This window comes from Symphalangus syndactylus, chromosome 23 (genome assembly GCF_028878055.3).
Source record: "Symphalangus syndactylus isolate Jambi chromosome 23, NHGRI_mSymSyn1-v2.1_pri, whole genome shotgun sequence".
In the NCBI taxonomy this organism is placed as follows: Eukaryota; Metazoa; Chordata; class Mammalia; order Primates; family Hylobatidae; genus Symphalangus; species Symphalangus syndactylus.
This window is the reverse complement of record NC_072445.2, coordinates 30,226,766-30,246,417: the sequence shown is the minus strand read 5'-3', so window position 1 is coordinate 30,246,417 and position 19,652 is coordinate 30,226,766. Positions and strand designations below refer to the sequence as shown.

The 19,652-nt window shown below is 37.3% G+C and overlaps 1 protein-coding gene across 6 annotated transcripts in view; it reads right to left on the bottom strand.

Annotated features, from left to right (window-relative positions):
* The window catches only part of BEND6 (BEN domain containing 6), an 81,071-nt gene that overhangs the window by 2,291 nt on the left and 59,128 nt on the right, over positions 1–19,652 (bottom strand). Inside the window, exons 4-7 of one of the 6 annotated variants that reach the window (XR_010119167.1) lie at positions 10,610–10,830; positions 8,564–8,756; positions 7,441–7,577; positions 374–648 (exon numbers count right to left, since the gene is read on the bottom strand). Coding sequence is in view for 4 of the 6 variants with exons in the window: in XM_055263453.2 (XP_055119428.1) it covers positions 7,450–7,577; positions 8,564–8,756; positions 10,610–10,830 (542 nt within the window). In the remaining 2 variants the exon portion in view is untranslated. Of the gene's footprint in view, positions 1–373; positions 649–7,440; positions 7,578–8,559; positions 8,757–10,609; positions 10,831–11,340; positions 11,405–17,539; positions 17,674–19,652 lie in introns of those variants that run through there. The other 5 variants (XM_055263453.2, XM_063632855.1, XR_010119168.1 and 2 more) reach the window with 5 other exon arrangements.

The window sequence follows — 19,652 nt, the reverse complement described above, 5'->3', positions numbered from 1 at the left end:
AGAAATACAAATTTATGTTAACATTCTCATAGTATTTTAACAGTTGTATGAGTTATTTGTTTTTGTATCTACTACAAATTTGTATTAAAAATACAAATTGTTGAGAGACTCTGGTTCCAAAATAGCAGTGTAGAAGCAAGCTGGCTTCACTCCCTATCACAGAAAACCAAAAACAAACATACAGTGCCAAGATTTTCACCAGCAATATCCCAGAACTCAAATAAGAAACAGTTTCCCAGGCCACAGAGAAGTTAAAAAATAACAATAAAAAGCTCCAAGCAGGTGGTAAGAGATTCAGGCTTCCTTATCCATAATAATCCTCTCCCCTAATATCCCCAGCATCAATCACAAGGAAAATTTCTTTCTGACTCACAGTTTCTACACTGCAAAAAGTGAGATCAAAGTGGACAGTGAGCTTCCTCATCATCTTGAGGCACCAAATCAGAGTGCCTGTCCAGCAGCACTACACTGTAAGAGGTGTGTTCCACAGGTCCCCTGAGCATGGATCCCTAGCCAGCCTTTTCACATAACCAGGATATCCTCTTTGGGGCATCCCCCATTCAGGTCAGGCAGCACTCCAATTGTTGGTTAGAACTGAGGCAAACTTGGGCTTAACGCACCAGTTAGTGCCAAAAAGGAGGCAGTGACCTAGTTGGGAAAAAAGAGAAAATCAACTGGTATATTACAAATAAGCAAACATATTCAATAAAAACAAAAACAAGTCAGACCAAAAAGACAGAAATAAATAACTAGTCTTTCAATGCAAAGTCATAGATGTAGATCCACGAGAAATAATAGCGAACAGGAAACAATGACCTCTTCATACAGACAAAGCAAGAAATCAGTGAGATGGTGATATGTGAACTCTCTGACCAAGAATTCAAAATAGCAGTTTTAGGGAAACTATGTGACCTCCCAGAAAACAGAAAAACAATTCATAAATTTATCAGACACATTTAACAAAGAGATAGCAATAATTTAAAAAATCAAACAGAAATTTTGGAATTGAGAAATACATTTGCTGAACTGAAAAATTCATTAGAGGCTCTCAATAGCAGAATGGATTAAGTGGAGAAAATAACTTGTGAAATCAAGGACAGGCTTTTTGAAAATATACAGTCAGAGGAGCAAAAAGAAACAAGAATGAGAGGAATGAACGTCACCTCCAAGATACAGACAATTAACTCAAAAGACCAAATCTAAGAATCATTATTATTCAAGATGGAATCACACAAAAGCAAGGAGTAGAAAGAGCTTTTTAAAAAATAGTAACAGAAAACTTTCCAAAACTTGAGGAAGAGCTAAATATGCAGGTACAGGAAGGTCAGAGAACACCAAACACATTCAACCCAAATAAGACTACCCAAAAGCATGTAACAAATTCTCAAACATCAGGGACAAAGCAGGATTCTAAGAGCAGCCAGAGAAAAGAAGCAACTAACATAAAAAGGAATTCAAATTCACCTGGCAATAGACTTCTCAATAGAAACCACACGGGCCAGAAAGGAGTGAAACAACATTTTCAAAGTGCTCAAAGGAAAAAAAAACTGTCATCCAAAAATACTGTATCCAACAGAGTTATCTGTCAAATGTGAAGGATATATAAAATCTTTCCCAGAGAAACAAAAGCTGAGAGAATTCACCACCAACAATCTCATCTTACAAGAAATCTAAAGAGAGCTCTTTAGTCTGAAAGACAAAAATGTTAATGTGCAAGAACAAAACATCTGAAGGTATAAAACCCACGGGTAAAATTAAGTATACAAACAAACCTAAAATTATCTAAAACTGTAATTGTTGTTTACAATCCACTCATAACACCACTACGAAGCTCAAAAGACAAATCTATCAAAACACTAATATCTACAGCAACCTATTAAGAGATAGGCAATATAAAAACATGTCAATGAGACAACATAAAGTCAAAATGTGGGGTGAATGCAATTAAACTGTAGACCTAAAAAACCCCTTTATAAAGTGTTTTTAAAACTTCTTTGTAATAAAAATCGTCATCTTTTAAAAATAACTTGTTATGTGTATATTTTTATAAGCTTCATAGTAACCACAATGCAAAAACCTTTAATAGATTCACTAAAAATAAAAAGCAACAAATTACAACATATTACCAGAGAAAATCATTTAACCACAAAGGAAGACAGTACAAAAGGAAGAAAGGAAGAGAGGAGTTAGAAAATATACAAGCTACAAAATAGCAGTAGTAAGTCCTGATCAATAATAACACTGAGCCTAGGCAACATAGTGAGATCCTAGCTTACTAGCCAGGTGTGGTGGCATGTGCCTATAGTCCTAGCTACTCAGAAGGCTGTGGTAGAAAGATCGCTGGAGCCCAAGAAGTTGAGGCTGCAGTGAGCCATGATCACACCACTGTCTGGACAAGAGTGAGACCTTGCCTCAAAGAAAAATAGTAACATTGAATGTAAGTGGACTCAATTTTCCAATTAAAAGGTATAGGATGGCTGAATGGCAAAGAAACAAGACCCAACTACATGTTGCCTATGAGAAAGCCACTTCACCTGTAAAGACACACATCGATTGAAAGTGAAGGTGTAGAAATAGATACGCTATGCAACTGGGAACCAAAAAAGAGCAGAAGTAGTTATATCAGGTAAAACAGGTACAAGTCAAAGACTGTAAAAAGAGACACGGGAGGTCACTTATAATAATAAGGGAGTCATTTCAGCAAGAGGCTATAACAGTTAAAAATGTCTATGCACACAACACAAGAGTTCCCAAGTATATAAAGCAAACATTAATAGATCTAAAGGGAGAGACAGACTGCACTATAATAATACTGAGGAACTTCAACACCTCACTCTCAATAATGGACAGATCCTCCAGACAGAAAATTGACAAGGAAACACGAGTTAAAGTACACAATAGATCACATAGGCCAAACTGATATTCACAGAATATTTCACCCAACTGTTATAAAATACACATTGTTTTCATTAGCACATGGCACGTTCTCCAGAATAGGCTATATCTAGGCCACAAAACAAGTCTCAATAAATTCAAAACAGTAGAAATCATATCAAGTATTTTTTATGACCACAATGAAATGACACTAGAAACTGATAACCTGAGGGTCTCAGAAAACACATAAACACATGGAAATTAAATAACACGCTCGTGAATGACCAATGAAGTAATTAAGAAGGAAAGTATAAAATTTCTTGAAACAAATGTAAATGGAAATACAACATTCCCAAATCTATACTATACAGCAAAAGCAGTACTAGATGGAAGTTTGTAGCAATAAACACCTATATCAAAAAAGTAGAAAGACTTCAAATAAACAACCTAATAGTGTACCTCAAAGAACTAGAAAAGCAGGAACAAATGGAACCTACACTTAGTAGAAGGAAAGAGATAAGAAAGATCAGAGTCAAAAAAAAAAAAAAAAAACAGATTTAAAAAACCAGATCAATGAAAGAAAAAGCTGGTGTTTTTAGAAGGCAAAGAAAATCAGCAAACCATTAGCCAGACTAAGAAATAACAAAGAGAAGGCCAAATAAATAAAATGAGAAATGGAAAAGGAGACATAATAACTGAGACCACACAAATACAAAGACTCATTAGAGAGTATTATGAAAAACTCTTTGCCAACAAATTGGAAAATCTAGAAGAAATGGTTAAATTCCTGGACACATACAACCTAGCAAGATTGAACCATGAAGAAATAGAAAACCTCAACAAATCAGTAGGGAGTAACAAGATCAAAATTACAATAAAAAGTCTTCCATCAAAGAAAAGCCCAGTACCTGATGGCTTCACTCCTGAATCTATAAACATTTGAAGAGACAGTAATATCAATTCTGCTCTAATTCTTAAAAAAAAAAAGAAAAAGAAAAATTGAAGAGGAGGGGATACTTCCAAACTCATTCTACAAAGTAGTATTTCCATGACACCAAAACCAGAGAAGGGCACAACAAAAAAAAAAACAAAACTACAGGCCAGCATCACTGATGAACCAGATACAAAAATCTTCAACAAAATACTAGCAAACCAAATTCAACAACGATGTTTAGCAGCATCCCTGGCCTCTGACCACTGGATGCCAGAAGTACCACCAGTTTTGACAATCAAAAATTGATTGTCCAGACATTCCTAAATACCCTGTGTTGGAGGAAGATGGCTAAATCACACCTCCCTCTCCGCCGCCCCCACCATTTGAGCACCACTGTATTAGATCACCTATAAGTTATAATATATGTTATGCAACATTACGCCAGAGATTATATACCCTGAGGCTGCTTTGGAAATTTCAGGAGAAGGCTGTTTTGTCACTTAGTTGGATTATAGAGGTGATAGCCTAATATTCTGTAAATCTGATAAATACATTTTTCTTCAATGCCTGCAAGAAAGAAGTAAAAAATGGAGACAGGCTGGAAAAAAATCAAGCTCTTGGCATGTGAGAGCTACAGGCAACTTTAGGGCAGCCACAGGAATAAGAAAGAATAGATGAAAAAAAAGGGAGGAATTTAGGTCTTACCCTCACAGACCTGAGCCATAGCTGGGAAATTGTTACCTTGTTGAATCTAAGCCACCAGTGACAACCTGAGCTCAGGACTGAGTGGAGGGCACGGTCTACCACAGGGACCATGATAGAAAAGTAATTTTTCCAAAGAATATTTTTGGTGGCAGCAGGGCCATAGGCTCCTGTGAGTTAAATGACTGAGAACAGAAAAATATAACAGTATTCCACTAGATGGCGATATATCTGATTAATTCATCAAGCATGTCCAAATTAGGTCTTACATGACCCTGTCTTTTCCAGCATATTTTCCTCAGTCTTTTTGCAATAATTTGAATTCAACCATACTTAAAATGAAAGATATTTGCAAATTAAAAAAATTCCATTCTAGCTAATCTCCATTACTGATTCAAAATACATGCATTTCCAGTCTAAACTTGGCACTATTAAGCCAGGCTCAGGTCCAAAAGGCACAAGGTTCATAGCAAAACGTCTGTTGCTTGTTTCAATTTTAATTAATGCCATAGCTAGCGGATTTAATAACACTTCTATTGTTAAGTACAAGCAAAACTCATATAAAAATCTCTTAACTTTCACTTCTTTAACGTTCTGCTGGCTGATATAGTCAGAGATGAGTTTTGTGCCTATCCTTGGAAGTCAGAAATATTAAAAAAAACCAAGAGTTTAGGATACTAAAATGCTTTACAGACCTCTGAAATATAACAGTGTGCCCCAAAAGATAGCCACTTGACTTGGAGGTCTGGTAACATACCATTCAGAAAAGGAACTTGCCGGTCACGGTGGCTCACGCCTGCAATCCCAGCACTTTGGGAGGCCGAGGTGGGCAGATCACTTTAGGTCAGGAGTTCGAGACCAGCCTGGCCAACATGGTGAAACCCCGTCTCTACTAAAAATACACAAATTAGCTGTGTGTGGTGGCGCGGGCCTGTAGTCCCAGTTACTCGGGAGGCTGAGGCGGGAGGATTGTTTGAACCCAGGAGGTAGAGGTTGCAGTGAGCAGAGATCGTGCCACTGCACTACAGCCTGGGCTACAAAGCAAGACTCCGTTTCAAAACTAAAAAATAAGAAAAGACAAGGAACTTAGTTGCTGGGTGGAGTGCTTTCTGACACTTGAGGAGTTCAAGGTGGGAGGATTGCTTGAGCCCATGAGTTCAAAACCAGCCTGGGCAACAAAGTGAGAACCCTGTTTCAAAAAAAAAAAAAAAAAAATAGAGAACTTGGTCATTATACATCAAGGTAACTGGGTGGGTAACCTCATGTCAAAATGGGAAGTACTAAGGGCATATTTAAGCAATTATCTAATAATTGAAAAGTTGTGAGGTCACAGTCTACTGAAATTTATAAGCACTTGGAGAAAAAAGATACAGGTAACCTTATCTTTTATAACTTCTTTTTTTGGAAACAAGGTCTCACTCTGTCCCCCAGGCTGGAGTGCAGTGGCACCATCACAGCTCATTGTAGCCTCCACCTCACTATCCTCCCACCTCAGCCTCCTGGGTTACTGGGACTACAGGTGTGCACTACCACGCTGGGCTAACTTTTTTTTTCCGTATTTTATAAAGACGGGGTCTTGCCATGTTGGCCAGGCTGGTCTCGAACTCCTGGGCTCAAGTATCTGTCTGCCTTAGCCTCCCAAACCACTGGGACTACAGGCGTGAGCCACCACGCCCAGCCATTTTCTCTAACTTTTAAAGTCGGCCTAAAAGTATGTGTGAGCCAAGGGAAAGAATTTCACTGCAGTTGTTACAAGTAGTAGTTTTTTGATTTGTTTATGTTTTTGTTTCAGGAAGACAGACATTGTTGACTCTCGGCAGAGCTCGTCTTGGTTGTGTAGCAAAATAGATAAGGGACTCTTGCAGAGGATGGGAGTGGTAGTAATGTGTAGGGAGTTTGGGGCAGGGGATTACTGCATTACATTCAGCTCCACATCTCATTTAAAACATGGTGAGAAGAAATGAAGTCAAGTAAAATGGTCTCAAAAGTGGCTGGTATTAGGCAGAGGACAGGCAAAGTATAAGTCAAAGATAGAAGTGGAAGGAAAATGGAAGGAAAAAAGGGAATATCTGTGGTGGGCCTTACCCTCATGTGTTACCCACACGCCTCTATTAATCAATGAAAATGTTAACACAATCATACACATGGTTTCACATATTTTCCATCAAAATAGTAGAGAGAGAGGAGGGGTAAGTAAAAGTGAGCTAGCCAGGATAGTGGGTGGCAAAATTCCACTTCACAGTTTTGCCTGGGTCAAGGCCTGATTAGAAAGCCTATTTACTTTAGAACTCTCACTAAAAAATTATTCTTTTTCTTAGTATAGGACATGCATCTTGGTAAAAATCCTTATTAAACAATAACAACAAATTAAAAAATTTAAAGACCGTGAGAAGCAACATGCAGGATGGTGGAGAAGAACGCTGCACACTTCAGCCAATAGTTTGTGCAAATGTCAGACCACTGTTAGAGCTGTGAGTTCAGTTTCATCGATGTACCTCAGATTTCCCAAGGGTCTAAATCTCCTCTGTCCTAGAGAGAAATACTTCTTAAATTGTCATGTGTCCTTCCTTTGGCTCCTTTCTATCCCCACCAAGTTAACAGGATTTCTGTGAAAAAATTTCCTCAGTAAAACACATTTGGAAAACACTACATACTGTATCCCTTTCTTAGAGATTGCTGGTGCCCATGAGCATGTTAAAAGGGTATCAAAATATCTGAGAGGTTCTGAGGAAGAAAAACTGAACCCAGCATTTTCCAAATTCAAACCCGGCTCCCAGTTCTCCCCTTTTTGCCACCAGGAATACCTATTAGCCTTTCACAGGTCACTAGTATTTTCTAGTAGAGTGATTGGAAAATGCTATTCCAATAAAATAAAAGTATTACAACATTTTCTTGCCACATTGAAAAGACTGAAGATTTAAAAGACTTACCAAAAGGATCTATTTAATATCCTGAGAGTTAAGATTTTTGCTTAAATTTGGCTTCTTGGTACAGTTGTTTAGCTTTTGCCCTATCATTCTTCTAATTGAAACATCATCCGTATTGGGAAATAATTGTTTTGTTACTCCTGTAAAAAACCAATAGTGACACACGAGAAACTTCATGAGTCCTTTGCAGCTTAGGGTATGAACTGAGGTAAAACATCAAGTATTCTACATTATAATTTTGTTTCCATTTTACAAAAGTAGCCCAAACACCTATGAGCTATTTAAATAGATGAATATATAGGCAGGTATTTCTAAGTAAAGCAAGAGATATCAGAAGGTCTCTATTATCAACTGAGATCCTATGATAGCATTTACTCTTGCTCTAAAATGTTAGGAATGTATTTTTATCCATTCCCAACATTAATTGAAACAACTAAACTCTGACTGATCTTTTTCTGTATCCGTCTGCCTCAGCCTCCCAAACCATTGGGATTACAGGCACGAGTCACCACGCCCAGCCATGTTCTCGAACTTTTAAAGTCAGTCTAACAGCATGTGTGAGCCAAGGGAAAGAATTTCACTGCAGTTGTTACAAGTAGTAGTTTTTTGTTTCAGGAAGACAGACATTGTTGTATGTTAAGAAATCACATATATAGAGCTGGGATTCAGAGAATCCTTAAATTTGTCAGATGTTGCCAAAAAATTAATTGGATAATCTAGATTATATTTAAGGAGATTCATTAATTTAAAAACCATAAATAGGATGGTCAAATTAGCCTTTATCTTTCTAGAATGAAAGACAAGAAATATAACAAAAGCAAGGAAGAAATTGTTATTGAAATTTTACTTCAAAAGATTGTGAAAATTTACATTTCCAAAGCTATAAATTGTATGAATTCAAACTTTTTGGTGATATAAAACTTAGTTTTATTTTAATAACCATTGTTAATGTAAAGTTTTTCTACAAAATTTCCCATGTTTAATGAGAGCTTTAGACTATCCTGAGATTTTTCTTTCCTAGAAAAATAAACTTTAAAAAATAAAAGGACCATGAAAGACTATCTTGACCTTAAGTGATAACATGATTTAAAATTCATACGACAATATAATGCAATCATATTATCACCTATGATTTCTTGGACTTCATTCTGATTCATAGCTGGTTTTACAGCTTTGTCCCTTGAAGTAGAGGATTTTGCCCCTGTCAGGCTGTGAGTGGCCATGTATTCATTTGTGTAAAGTACTTGCATTAAATCATTAATAAACTTCTGAGGCTTGCTCTTGTTACAACGGGCAATCTGCCATTTTTCAATCTGGAACTAAAAAGATAAGAGAGTTAAAGTTGGGAAAAGTGCTATATGGAGAAATACGTTACTAATTGAGTTAAGGCATAAAAGAAAACAATGTCAACATTTTTTAAGATAAGGTATTATATATATTTTAATATATATTTTACATTTTAATTTAATATATATTTTACATGTCAGGGATTAGATTTAAGTGTTATCTTTGTGATACTCTTCAATATTTATGAGGTATTTGTTAAAGGGCGTATACAAATTCTTATCATGTAAACTGGATTTGGTCCTTTCAGGCTTAGTCCCATACTCAGTGCTTCATCGTAAATGTAGTAGGCAGAATAATGGCCCTCTGGAAGGTCGCATCCTAATCCCTGAAACCTGTAACATGTTGCCTCACAGGGCAACAACAATTCTGTAGAGGTGATTAAAGTTAAGTACCTTGAGATGGGAGATTATCCTGGATTACCTAGGTGGGCTCAATCTAATCACATGAGTTCTTAAAAGCAGAGGAAGGAAGCAGAAGAGTAGATCAGGAAAAAGAGACAGAAGAGGGAGGAAAGATCTGAAGTGTGAGAGGGACTTCACTTGCTGTTGCTGGCTTTGAAGATGGCGGAAGTGGGCTGTGAACCAAGGAATGTGATTACTTCTAGAAGTGGGAATGGCCTTCAGTTTACAACCAGCAAGAAAATGGGGAATTCAGTTTTACAGCCACAAGAAAATGAATTCTACCACAGCCTGGATGAGCAGGAAACAGATTCTGCCCTAGAGCTTTCAGAAAGAAATGCACCTGCTAACACCTTGACTTCAGTCTAGTGAGACCTGTACCAGACTTCTGATCTACAGAACTCTAAGATAATAAATTTGGGTCATTTGAAATCACTAAATTTGTGATAATGTGTTATATAGCAATAGGTAACTGATACACTAAGATTCAAATATTTTGAATGCCAGATTGTTAGTTAATATTTATCATTTTTGATGGTATACTTACTGAGGCTACCTGATTCTAACAAAACTCATGTCTTTTTAGCATCTGTGTCTTGATTAAGAACAAAAACAGAAAAAGAATTGTGTTCAGCCAACATGCTGAGGCTGAAATTTACCTCTCAATGATATAAAATTGTATAACCCTGAGTGCATAGGTATCCTTCTGTCACTGGTATAAGAATTTTAAAGTTTAATAACTTTATCTTTGTACCCAATTTGCTTTAATTTACTAAACTGGGTATTTGTTTCAAAAATATTAGTTTTTATTATAAAAGGACAACAGTTTTATGCCTTTGGTTCTCAGATTGATCTTGACTTCCTCAGAGAAGACCTTCTTGCCCCTCCTAAGTCAAGCCCTGCCTTCCCTTTCCTTAGGCTAGGTCAAGCACCTTATGCCTCTTCTTCTTTTTCTTCTTTTTTTTTGAGACGGAGTGTCGCTCTGTCACCCAGGCTGGAGCGCAGTGGTGCTATCTCGATCTCGGCTCACTGCAAGCTCCACCTCCCAGGTTCATGCCATTCTCCTGCCTCAGCCTCCCAAGTAGCTGGGACTACAGGCGCCCGTCACCACACCCGGTTAATTTTTTTTGTTGTTGTTGTATTTTTAGTAGAGAGGGGATTTCACTGTGTTAGCCAGGATGGTCTCGATCTGACCTCATCATCTGCCCGCCTCAGGCTCCCAAAGTGCTGGGATTACAGGGGTGAGCCACCATGCCTGGCCACCTTATGCCTCTTCTTTGTGGTACTTAAGAATTGTAATATTCCTATTGAATAAAACTATTTTATCCAATAGTTATCTGATAAAACAATGATCATTTTCTACGCTTATTTAAATTTTTTTATTTAACCATATTCCAAAGAACAGTAAGGCGGGTATTACAACTGACCTGTTTCTCATCAGTCTGATGCTCTTCCTCAGGCTTTGAGGAAACTGGTGAACTGGAGTTAGAATTAGAATTACTGCATGTTGAGGCAAATGAATCTGGCGAGGAGTTGTTTGTTGCTCTCCAGAGGGTGGATGCAGATGTAGACATGGTTCCCCCACCCTTAAGCAGAGCCTCGGCCATGCCAACCAATTCTTCAAACTGGGTGACTGCTTGTGGTAACACTAAAATGGCAAGAAAAGGTACGCTTTACAAATACCACATGTTCCAAGGTGTTTGGAACATATTTACCTTTATTATTACATAATTTAGTAATTGCTTAATAATAATAAAGCAATTAAAAAACATTTGGTCATTGCAGTTAAATGTATATGCATTACTTTGTAACTAAAAAGGATGTTTTAAAAGTTGATTCTTTTTTTTCTAGTTGCTAGGGGTTTTATCTGAAGGTGTTGAGTTGAATCTCTTGTTTGGAGCTATTACTGATTCTATTATCAATCACCTTCTAGAAGCTCACATTAGGCCTGTTTATGTGCCAAGATAAAACTAGCCATTTCTCAAAGATGAAAATAAATTTTCTATGACCTTCGTGTATGGTTTACAAGGGAGTCAAATTTCATCAAATTATTAAAAATGCACTGCCACAATTCAAACCTGTGTTGTGATATATTAAAGATGAATTTTGATAATCAATGGAATATTTTCTTTGTTCCTTTTTTCAAATGGAAACTTACACATTCAAAGTTTTCATGCCTCCATGTAAAATGGTCTTCTCTGTTGTTATATCTAGTTTGTTTCCTAAGGACAAATAACATGTTGTTGGAGTTGGAAGAGATCTTGAACCTTGTCTAATTCAGTTCCTCACTATATGGTTGAGGGCACAGCCTGCTGGAGAGGTGAAAAAACTCTGAAACTTTTTTTGTACTTTTCTTAAGCATATTATGGAGCTACAATTTTAGGATAATTAATGATGTGCAAATCAGTATACTGGTACTATACTAAAGGAAAATCTACTAAAGAAGAAAATCTTATTTTCTGTTCTTTCAAAAACATTTATTAAGCACCTCTCATGTACCAGATACTTATTCCATCAGTAATTACTTATTGAGCATTTAATAATATTAAACATTTATCTAGTTTTTTTTTCTCTGTGCCAGGCGCTATTCTGAGATCTTAACTGATGTTCTTTCATCCAATACTCATTGCAACTCTCTGAGATAGGTATTATCTTTACCTCTCATTTCCAGATGAAGTAAATTAGGCAACAAGAAGTTAATTAATTTGTCCAGAGTCAAACACAGTGAAGAGAAGAGCCAAGATTCAAATTCAGATTGGCTGCCTCCCAAGTCCATGTTATACAGATTCTCAGTATTTGCCAACCACTACGCTAGGTGTGAGGGATAAAACTGGGAGCAAAACCAGATGTGATCCATGTCGTTTTGGAGCTTACAGTCTGAAGGGTGAAGGGGAGACTTATTTACAAACCAGGCTGTGTAGCAAGAATTTTGCCCTGCTCAAAGAATGATCTGGCCTTTGTCCCAGTTCCTGGGAAGTAACTGTTAAATCCTTGGAATTTCTTGACTGACAGGAGTGTCTTCGCCACCCATCATGAGCTCCTGGGACCATGCCTGATAGTTTATGCTAATGAGCTGACTCATGGTGGGGCCAAGTCACATGCAATAGCCTTAGGGTGGCAGCTGGCCACAGCTTGAAATCCAGAAAGACCAACCATATGATTTAGAGACTGAGTTCAATCACATGGGCAGTCAATCAACCGATCAATCATGCCTACATTATGAAGCTCCAATAAAAAGTTTGGACAGTAGAGCTCTGGTGAGCTTCCTGGATAGACCATACTTTATGTGTATTGTCACATATAGATGCTATGGGCATAAGGCATCCTGAGACAACCAAAGCCTCACACATGTGGAAACCTCCCAGAGTCTGCCCTCTTTCTTAGGCTGATTCTAATTTGTATCCTTTCCTTGTAACAAATGTTCCGTGCGTTTTTCTATTATAGCAAATTATTGAATATGAGGGTGGTTTTGGGAAACTCCTGAACATGTAGTTGGTATCAGAAGTATTAGGCACTCTTGGCAATGTGGAGGACACTGCCCTTAACTTTGCAGTTTGGTTTACTTGAGGTATATGCAAAAAATAAAAAATCACAATTCTTAAACGCCACAAAGAAGAAGCATAAGGTGCTTGACTCAGCCTGGGGAATGGGAGGGCTTGACTTGGGTGGGGCAAGCAGGGCTTCTCTGAGGAAGTCTGGATTCATCTGACAACTTAAGGCTGAGCAGGGATTAAATTGCTGTAGAGAATGAGGGGTCATTAGAGGCATAGGAATAGCACCTTCTTCATATGAGGAATTGAATGAAGGCCAAATCTAGAACGTAAGAAGAAAAAGGGAATTTGGTATGAAGTGGGACTACAAGAATATTTACTATTTTTTTCAAATTGTGTTTGTACATGTTCACTGGCATACATCATTCTTGTCATTTCTGTCTGTGTATCTCTATTTTTATTAATGTATTTTCTTTTACATAATTAGAACCATGCTGTATACATTGCATTGTATCATGGCTCTTTTTTTCCAATTAAAATAGTAAGGTGAATATTTTGCCTGTTTAATTAAATCTTCTTGGAAAATACGAGTTTTTAAGGCCTAATTTACATACAGTTAAAGGCAAAACCTTACATGAAGTCTGAGCAGAAATTACATAGGTAAAGGGGATGAGTTTGACAAATGGGTGCACCCATTTAAAACACACCTAATCAAGATATAGAACATTTCCATCCTCCCAGAATGTTCCTTTACATCCTGTCTAAATCAATCCTTGGACTTACCTCAGAAGCAACCACTAATCTGACTTCTTTAGCTGTAGATAAATTTTACTTGTTCTAGAATTCCATATAAATTAACTCAAACAGTATATTCTTTTTTTGTCTTTTTTTCTCTGCATAATATTTTAAGACATTCATGTTGTGTGTACCATAATTCATTCCTTTTTATTGCTAACATTTCATTACTTCATAATTAATGTATCCATTCCCTGTCGATGGGCTATTTTCCCTAATATCCAATATATTCATGTTCTGTAACTTATTTATTTATTTACTTATTTTGAGACAGAGTCTCATTCTGTCACCCAGGCTGGAGTGCAGTGGCATGATCTTGGCTCACTGCAACCTCCGCCTCCCAGGTTCAAGCGATCCTTTGGCCTCAGCCTCCCAAGTAGCTGGGACTACAGGTGTATACTACCATGCCAGCTAATTTTTGTATTTTTAGTAGAGATGGGCTTTCACCATGTTGGCCAGGCTGGTCTTGAACTCCTCACCTCAGGTGATCTGCCCACCTCAGCCTCCCAAAGTGCTGGGATTATAGGCGTGAGCCACCACGCCCAGTCCTGTAACTTCTTTAAATGCTTCTTTTCTCACTTGGAAATTAGGTTGCTTCCAATGTTTCTTTTTCTTTTCTTTTCTTTCTTTCTTCCTTTTTCTTTTCTTTTTCTTTTCTTTTTTTTTTTTTGAGACAGGGCCCTGCTGTTACCCAGGCTGGAGTAGAGTGGCATGATCACAGCTTACTGCAGCCTTGACTTCCCAGGCTCAAACAAGCCTCCCACCGCAGTCTCCCAAGTAGCTGGGTCTACAGGTGTGCACCACTGTGCCCGGCTGATATTTTTATTTTTTGTAGAAATGGAGTCTCCCTATGTTGCCCAGGCTAGTCTCAAACTCCTGGGCTCAAGTGATCCTCCCAAAGCACTGGGATTACAGTGGGGAGCCACTTTGCTAGGCCCAATTTTTCTTTATTACAAACAAAGCTTTGATAAACCTTCTTGCATCTACATTTTCATACACACCTCTGATCATGTCAATGCTATAAATTCCTGAGAGCATAATAGTATTGAGAGGTATAAATGCTTTCGAGATTCAATTCATATTGCTGAATTGCTCTCTAGAAAGATTTTTCCAACTTACACTCCCACTAGCAATACAAGAAATTGGCCATTTCACTGTGCCACCAACAAGTGGTGTTAATCAGTAACAACAATCTTCATTTTTTTGATAGGTTAAAATCTTAGTACATTTTAAATTACAATTATTTAATTACTGTGAATTTAAATATAATTTGTTTATTGATTATTAGAATTTCTTCTATCAATTATCTATTGGAGCATGGGATATTGGTACTTTTTCTATTTTATAAGAACTTAAATGGTTTTTGTAAAGTGGTTACAAGAGTGTCTAGCACATTATAAGCAGAACGTATTAGCTTTATTATTAATTCCCTTATATATTAAGCATTTCAACCTTTTATTTTTCTTGAGTTGCAAATATTTTTCTCAAAGTGTTTATCTTTTAATTTTATAACGCTTTAAGCACACACAATTTAAATTTTCATTTTAGTTGAAAGTAGCAGTCTTAGTATATTATCCATTTATTTTATACTTAGAAAGTCATTCATCACTCAGATTAGTTAAATATTCACCAATAATTTTGTAGAGTTTAAATATCTTTTCATAAGTAAGCTGTTTTCCTGGATATATTCTTTAAACTTTTAACGGAAAATTTTAAACAGAAACAAAAATAGCAAATTCTCCCATTTCAATTCATGGTAAGTCTCAATCCACTTATACCCTGATCCCCTTTCTCCCCCAAATTATTTGATGCAAAGCACAGGCATCATCTCATTTTTATCTGTAAATACTTCTATAGGCATCTCTAAAAGGTGTATTTAAAATTATAACTGTTAACACCACTACTGCAGCCAGAAATAGTTAACAATAGTTTTTTAATATCATTAAAAAAAAACCCTAGTCAATGTTCAAACTTCTCTGATGGTCTTATTTTTTAACAGTTTGTTCGAATCAAGATCCAGTAAGGACTATACATTACAATTGGTTGCTGTCTCTTCCATGTAAACTATAGGTTTCCTCTCCCTTCCTAGTTTTTTCCCTTGCAATTTATTAATTGTAGAAACTGGGTCATTTGTCCTGGAGAATTTCCTACAGTCGGATTTTGCTGCGATTGCACCTTTAGGTGGTATTTGACATATTCTCCTGTTCCCTGTATTTGATGTAGATTGGTAGTTAGATCTGAAGTGTTGATCAGATTCAGGTAGTGTTTTAACTTCCATCAGGTGGTATTTAATGCCTGGTTAGCTTTTTTGTGATCTTAGCAGCTACAGATGATCACTGCACAGATTCGTTATGTCACAATGGCTTGTAAAATAGTGATATTCTAATTATTTTCTTCTTCATTTATTAGCTGGAGTTCTACAAAGGGAAACTTCCTCTTATCAACTGTTTGGTTACCCAGAAGTTCATTTCATATAGTAATGGCAGGATACATGCTTGATTTTGCTTTGTATCTGCCAATTTTCAAAATTACGAGTTGGTTGTTTTCAGATGACCATTACGTTTTCTTCTTTTTTGAATACCACTGTGAACTCATGCATTAAATATATATTAATACAATATGTGTCTATCTATTGTGGTTGTCATTCTTATTGATGCTCAAACTGTCCCATCTTTGGCTTGTGGGAAGCTCTTCTAGTTGACACATCTGCATGGTCTAACTTCCTTGCTTTCTGATATGACAAGATGTTCCTGCATATTTCCTGCTCAAGCTTCTTCACAAGTCTCATTTTGTATATTTTGTATGGAAGACATGGAATCAGCCATTTATCCAAGGAGTCATCGTTCCCTTTAATGGTTAATGATATTACAAGGGCACATCTAATTGCTAGGAGTGCTCTTGGCTATTGAGTTCCTGTTTCTAGGACTACTCAGGGAACCATATTAGAAAGTACTTTTTTAAAATTTGATTTTATTTAATATTTTAATTATACATATTCATAAGGCAAATAATGATGTTTTGATACATATAATGTATAATGATCAGATCAGGGTAATTAGCATATCTATTACTGCAAACATTTATCATTTCTTTATGTTGGGAACATTCAAAATCCTCCTTCTAGCTGCTTGAAAATATGTACTATTGTTAACTATAGTAATCCCACAGGGGTATTGAACATTAGAACTTATTCTTCCTATCTAGCTGTAATTTTGTATCCTTTAATAAATCTCTCCCTTCCTTTCCCTTCCCCCTACCCTTTCCAGCCTCTCGTATCCTCTGTTCTACTTTTTACTTTTACGAGATTAACCTTTTTTTTTTTTTAGCTTCCATATACAAATGAGAACACGCAGTGTTTAACTTTCTATTCCTGGCTTATTTCACTTAACATAATGATCATCCCTATTGCTAAAAATGACAGGATTTCATTCTGTTTACGGATGAATAATATTCCATTGTGTATATATGCCACATTTTCTTTATCAATTCATCTGTTGTTGGACACTTAAATTGATTCCCTATGTTATCTATTGTGAACAATGCTGTCTCCATAGTGGCTGCACTGGTTTACAGTCATACCCACAGTGTATTAGAGTTCGCTTTTCTCCACATCTTCACCAGAATTTTTTTTTTGTCTTTTTGATAATAGCCATACTTCCTGGGGTGAGCTGCTACCTCACTGTGGTTTTGATATGCATTTCCCTGGTTATCAGTGATGGTGAGCATCTTTTTCATATACCTGTTGGCCATTTGTATGTCTTATTGAGAAATATCTGTTCAGATCATTTGCCTATTTTTTTTCTGTTTTCTTTTTTTAAGAGATGGTGTCTGTATCTGTCACCCAGGCTGTAGTGAAGTTGTGGCAGGCCAATTCTCCCTGACAATCACACAGACAGGCCCACATGACAGTCACACAGACAGGTCTGCATAGTACTCCAGTTACACAGACAGATTTCCACAGCACTGCCTTGACATTGAGCAAATAGTTAAACCTAGGGAAATCAGTGCCCAGACATCAAAGCTAGAAATGAAACATGATCAGTAGTAGCCTTGCATGGGCTTCTCCCCAACCTGGAACAAGCCAAAATAATAGAGACAGTCTTTGATTCCTAGCGCCAGGACCCGTATCTGAGATGAGTCAAGGTAACAGAGGCAGCTGTTTGAACACATTCATTGGAGAGTCTAAGGCAGCTCTCTGGACCAAGCTGTAAAGGAGATAAGATAGAAATAATCACTCCAGTACCACAGTAGACAGGCCTTGAAGGTGCTGGGGCCCTTTTAATCAGACTTAGCAAGCATTTTTGTCTCTGACCTTCTAGTTGAAACAAAATTAGTTACCAGTAGACTTAGGCCAATGCTATACTGTACGTAGGCACATAACCCCAACCTATATAAGCACTAAGAAAATTGCAACACTTTCAGTTGGTCTGGTGGAATTATCTCTGGCCTTCTCCCTGTATCCGGTTATAGCGATAAATTCCCTTCTTTCCTAGTTTGTCTGCTTCCTGTTACTGGGCCTCCATAAAACACCTGGACCCAGCTTGGTTCTGGGAACAAAGTGGCATAATCACAGCACACTGTAAACGTCCCAAACTCCTGGACCCAAGCTATCTTTGCGCCTCAGCCTCCCGAGTAGCTGGGATTGAAGGCATAAGACACCATACCCAGCTCATTAAAAAAAAAATTTTTTTTTTTTAGAGATAGGGTCTTGCTATGTTGCCCATGCTGGTCTCATACTCCTTGCCTCAAGTGATCCTCTAGTCTTGGCCATTTTTAAGTCAGATTGTTTATTTTTGCTTTTGTTGCCTGTGCTTTTAAGGTCCGATTCACAAGATCTTTTCCCAGACCAATGTCCTGGAGTGTTTCCCCTATGTTTTCTTCTAGTAGTTTCATTGTTTGGGGTCTTAAATTTAGGTCTTTGATTCATTTCAAATTGATTTTTGCATAGGACGAGAGGTGGGGGTCTAGTTTCATTCTGCAAATAATTATCCAGTTTTCCCAGAACGATTTTTTTTTTTTTTTTTAATTTGAGACATGGTCTCACTCCATCTTCCAGGCTGGAGTGCAGTGGTGTGATCACGACTCACTGGAGCCTCAACTTCCTGGACTCAAGCAATCCTCCCACCCAGCCTCCTGAGTAGTTGAGACCACAGGTGCATGCCACCACACCAGGCTCATTTTAACAGTTTTTGCAGAGATGGGTCTCCCTGTGTTGCCCAGGGTGGTCTCGAACTCCTAGGCTCAAGTGATTTTCCCACCTCGGCCTCCCACAGTGTTAGGATTACAGGTGTAAGCCACCGTGCCTGGCTCCAGCACCATTTATTAAAGAGACTGTTATTTCCCCAGTGAATGTTCTTGGTGTCTTTGTCAAAAATCAATTGATTATTGGTATGTGGATTAGTTTCTGAGTTCTCTATTCTATTCTGTTGGTCTAATGTGTCTGTTTTTAAGCCAATACCATGCAGCTTTGGCTATTACAGCTTTGTAGTATATTTGAGTGATACCTCCAGCTTTGTTCTTTTTGCTCAGAATTGCTTTGGCTATTCAGGGTCTTTCATGAATTCATACAAATTATAAAAAATGTTTTTTCTATTTCTGTGAAAAATATCATCGGTATTTTGATAGGAATTGCATTCAATTTGTACATTGCTTTGGGTAAACTATAACTTTTTAAAGACAAAATTTATTATGTGTTTAAACCAGTACTTCCCATTCAAAATCAGAACATGGAGTTTTAATTTAAACTGTATAGTTACGTTCTTAGTGAACCACCTGGTGTGAAATGAGAAGGTAGCTTGGAATATCAATTTCCCCAACACGTTGTTGAGTAATTCATCCTTTTCCTGATTGTCTTGCAGGACTCGCTACATGACTACATAGTTTGCAAGGTCCAACACAAACTAAAAATTCAGGGCTCATTGTTCAAAACGTCTAAAGAATTTTAAGATGGTGACAGCAGAGCCTTTAATCAGTATGTGGGCCCTTCTAAGAGCAGGGCCTTGTGTAACTGCACATCACACATCTACAAAGCTGGCCATGTTGACTTGTGATAGCAAACATTGTAACAGCAAATACTTGCTATGTGCCAGGCTCTGTTCTGAATGCTTTACCTGTCACTCAGGTAAGTACATTTATTATTTCCATTTTAGAGATGAAAAAATGGAGGCACAGAGTGGTTAAACAA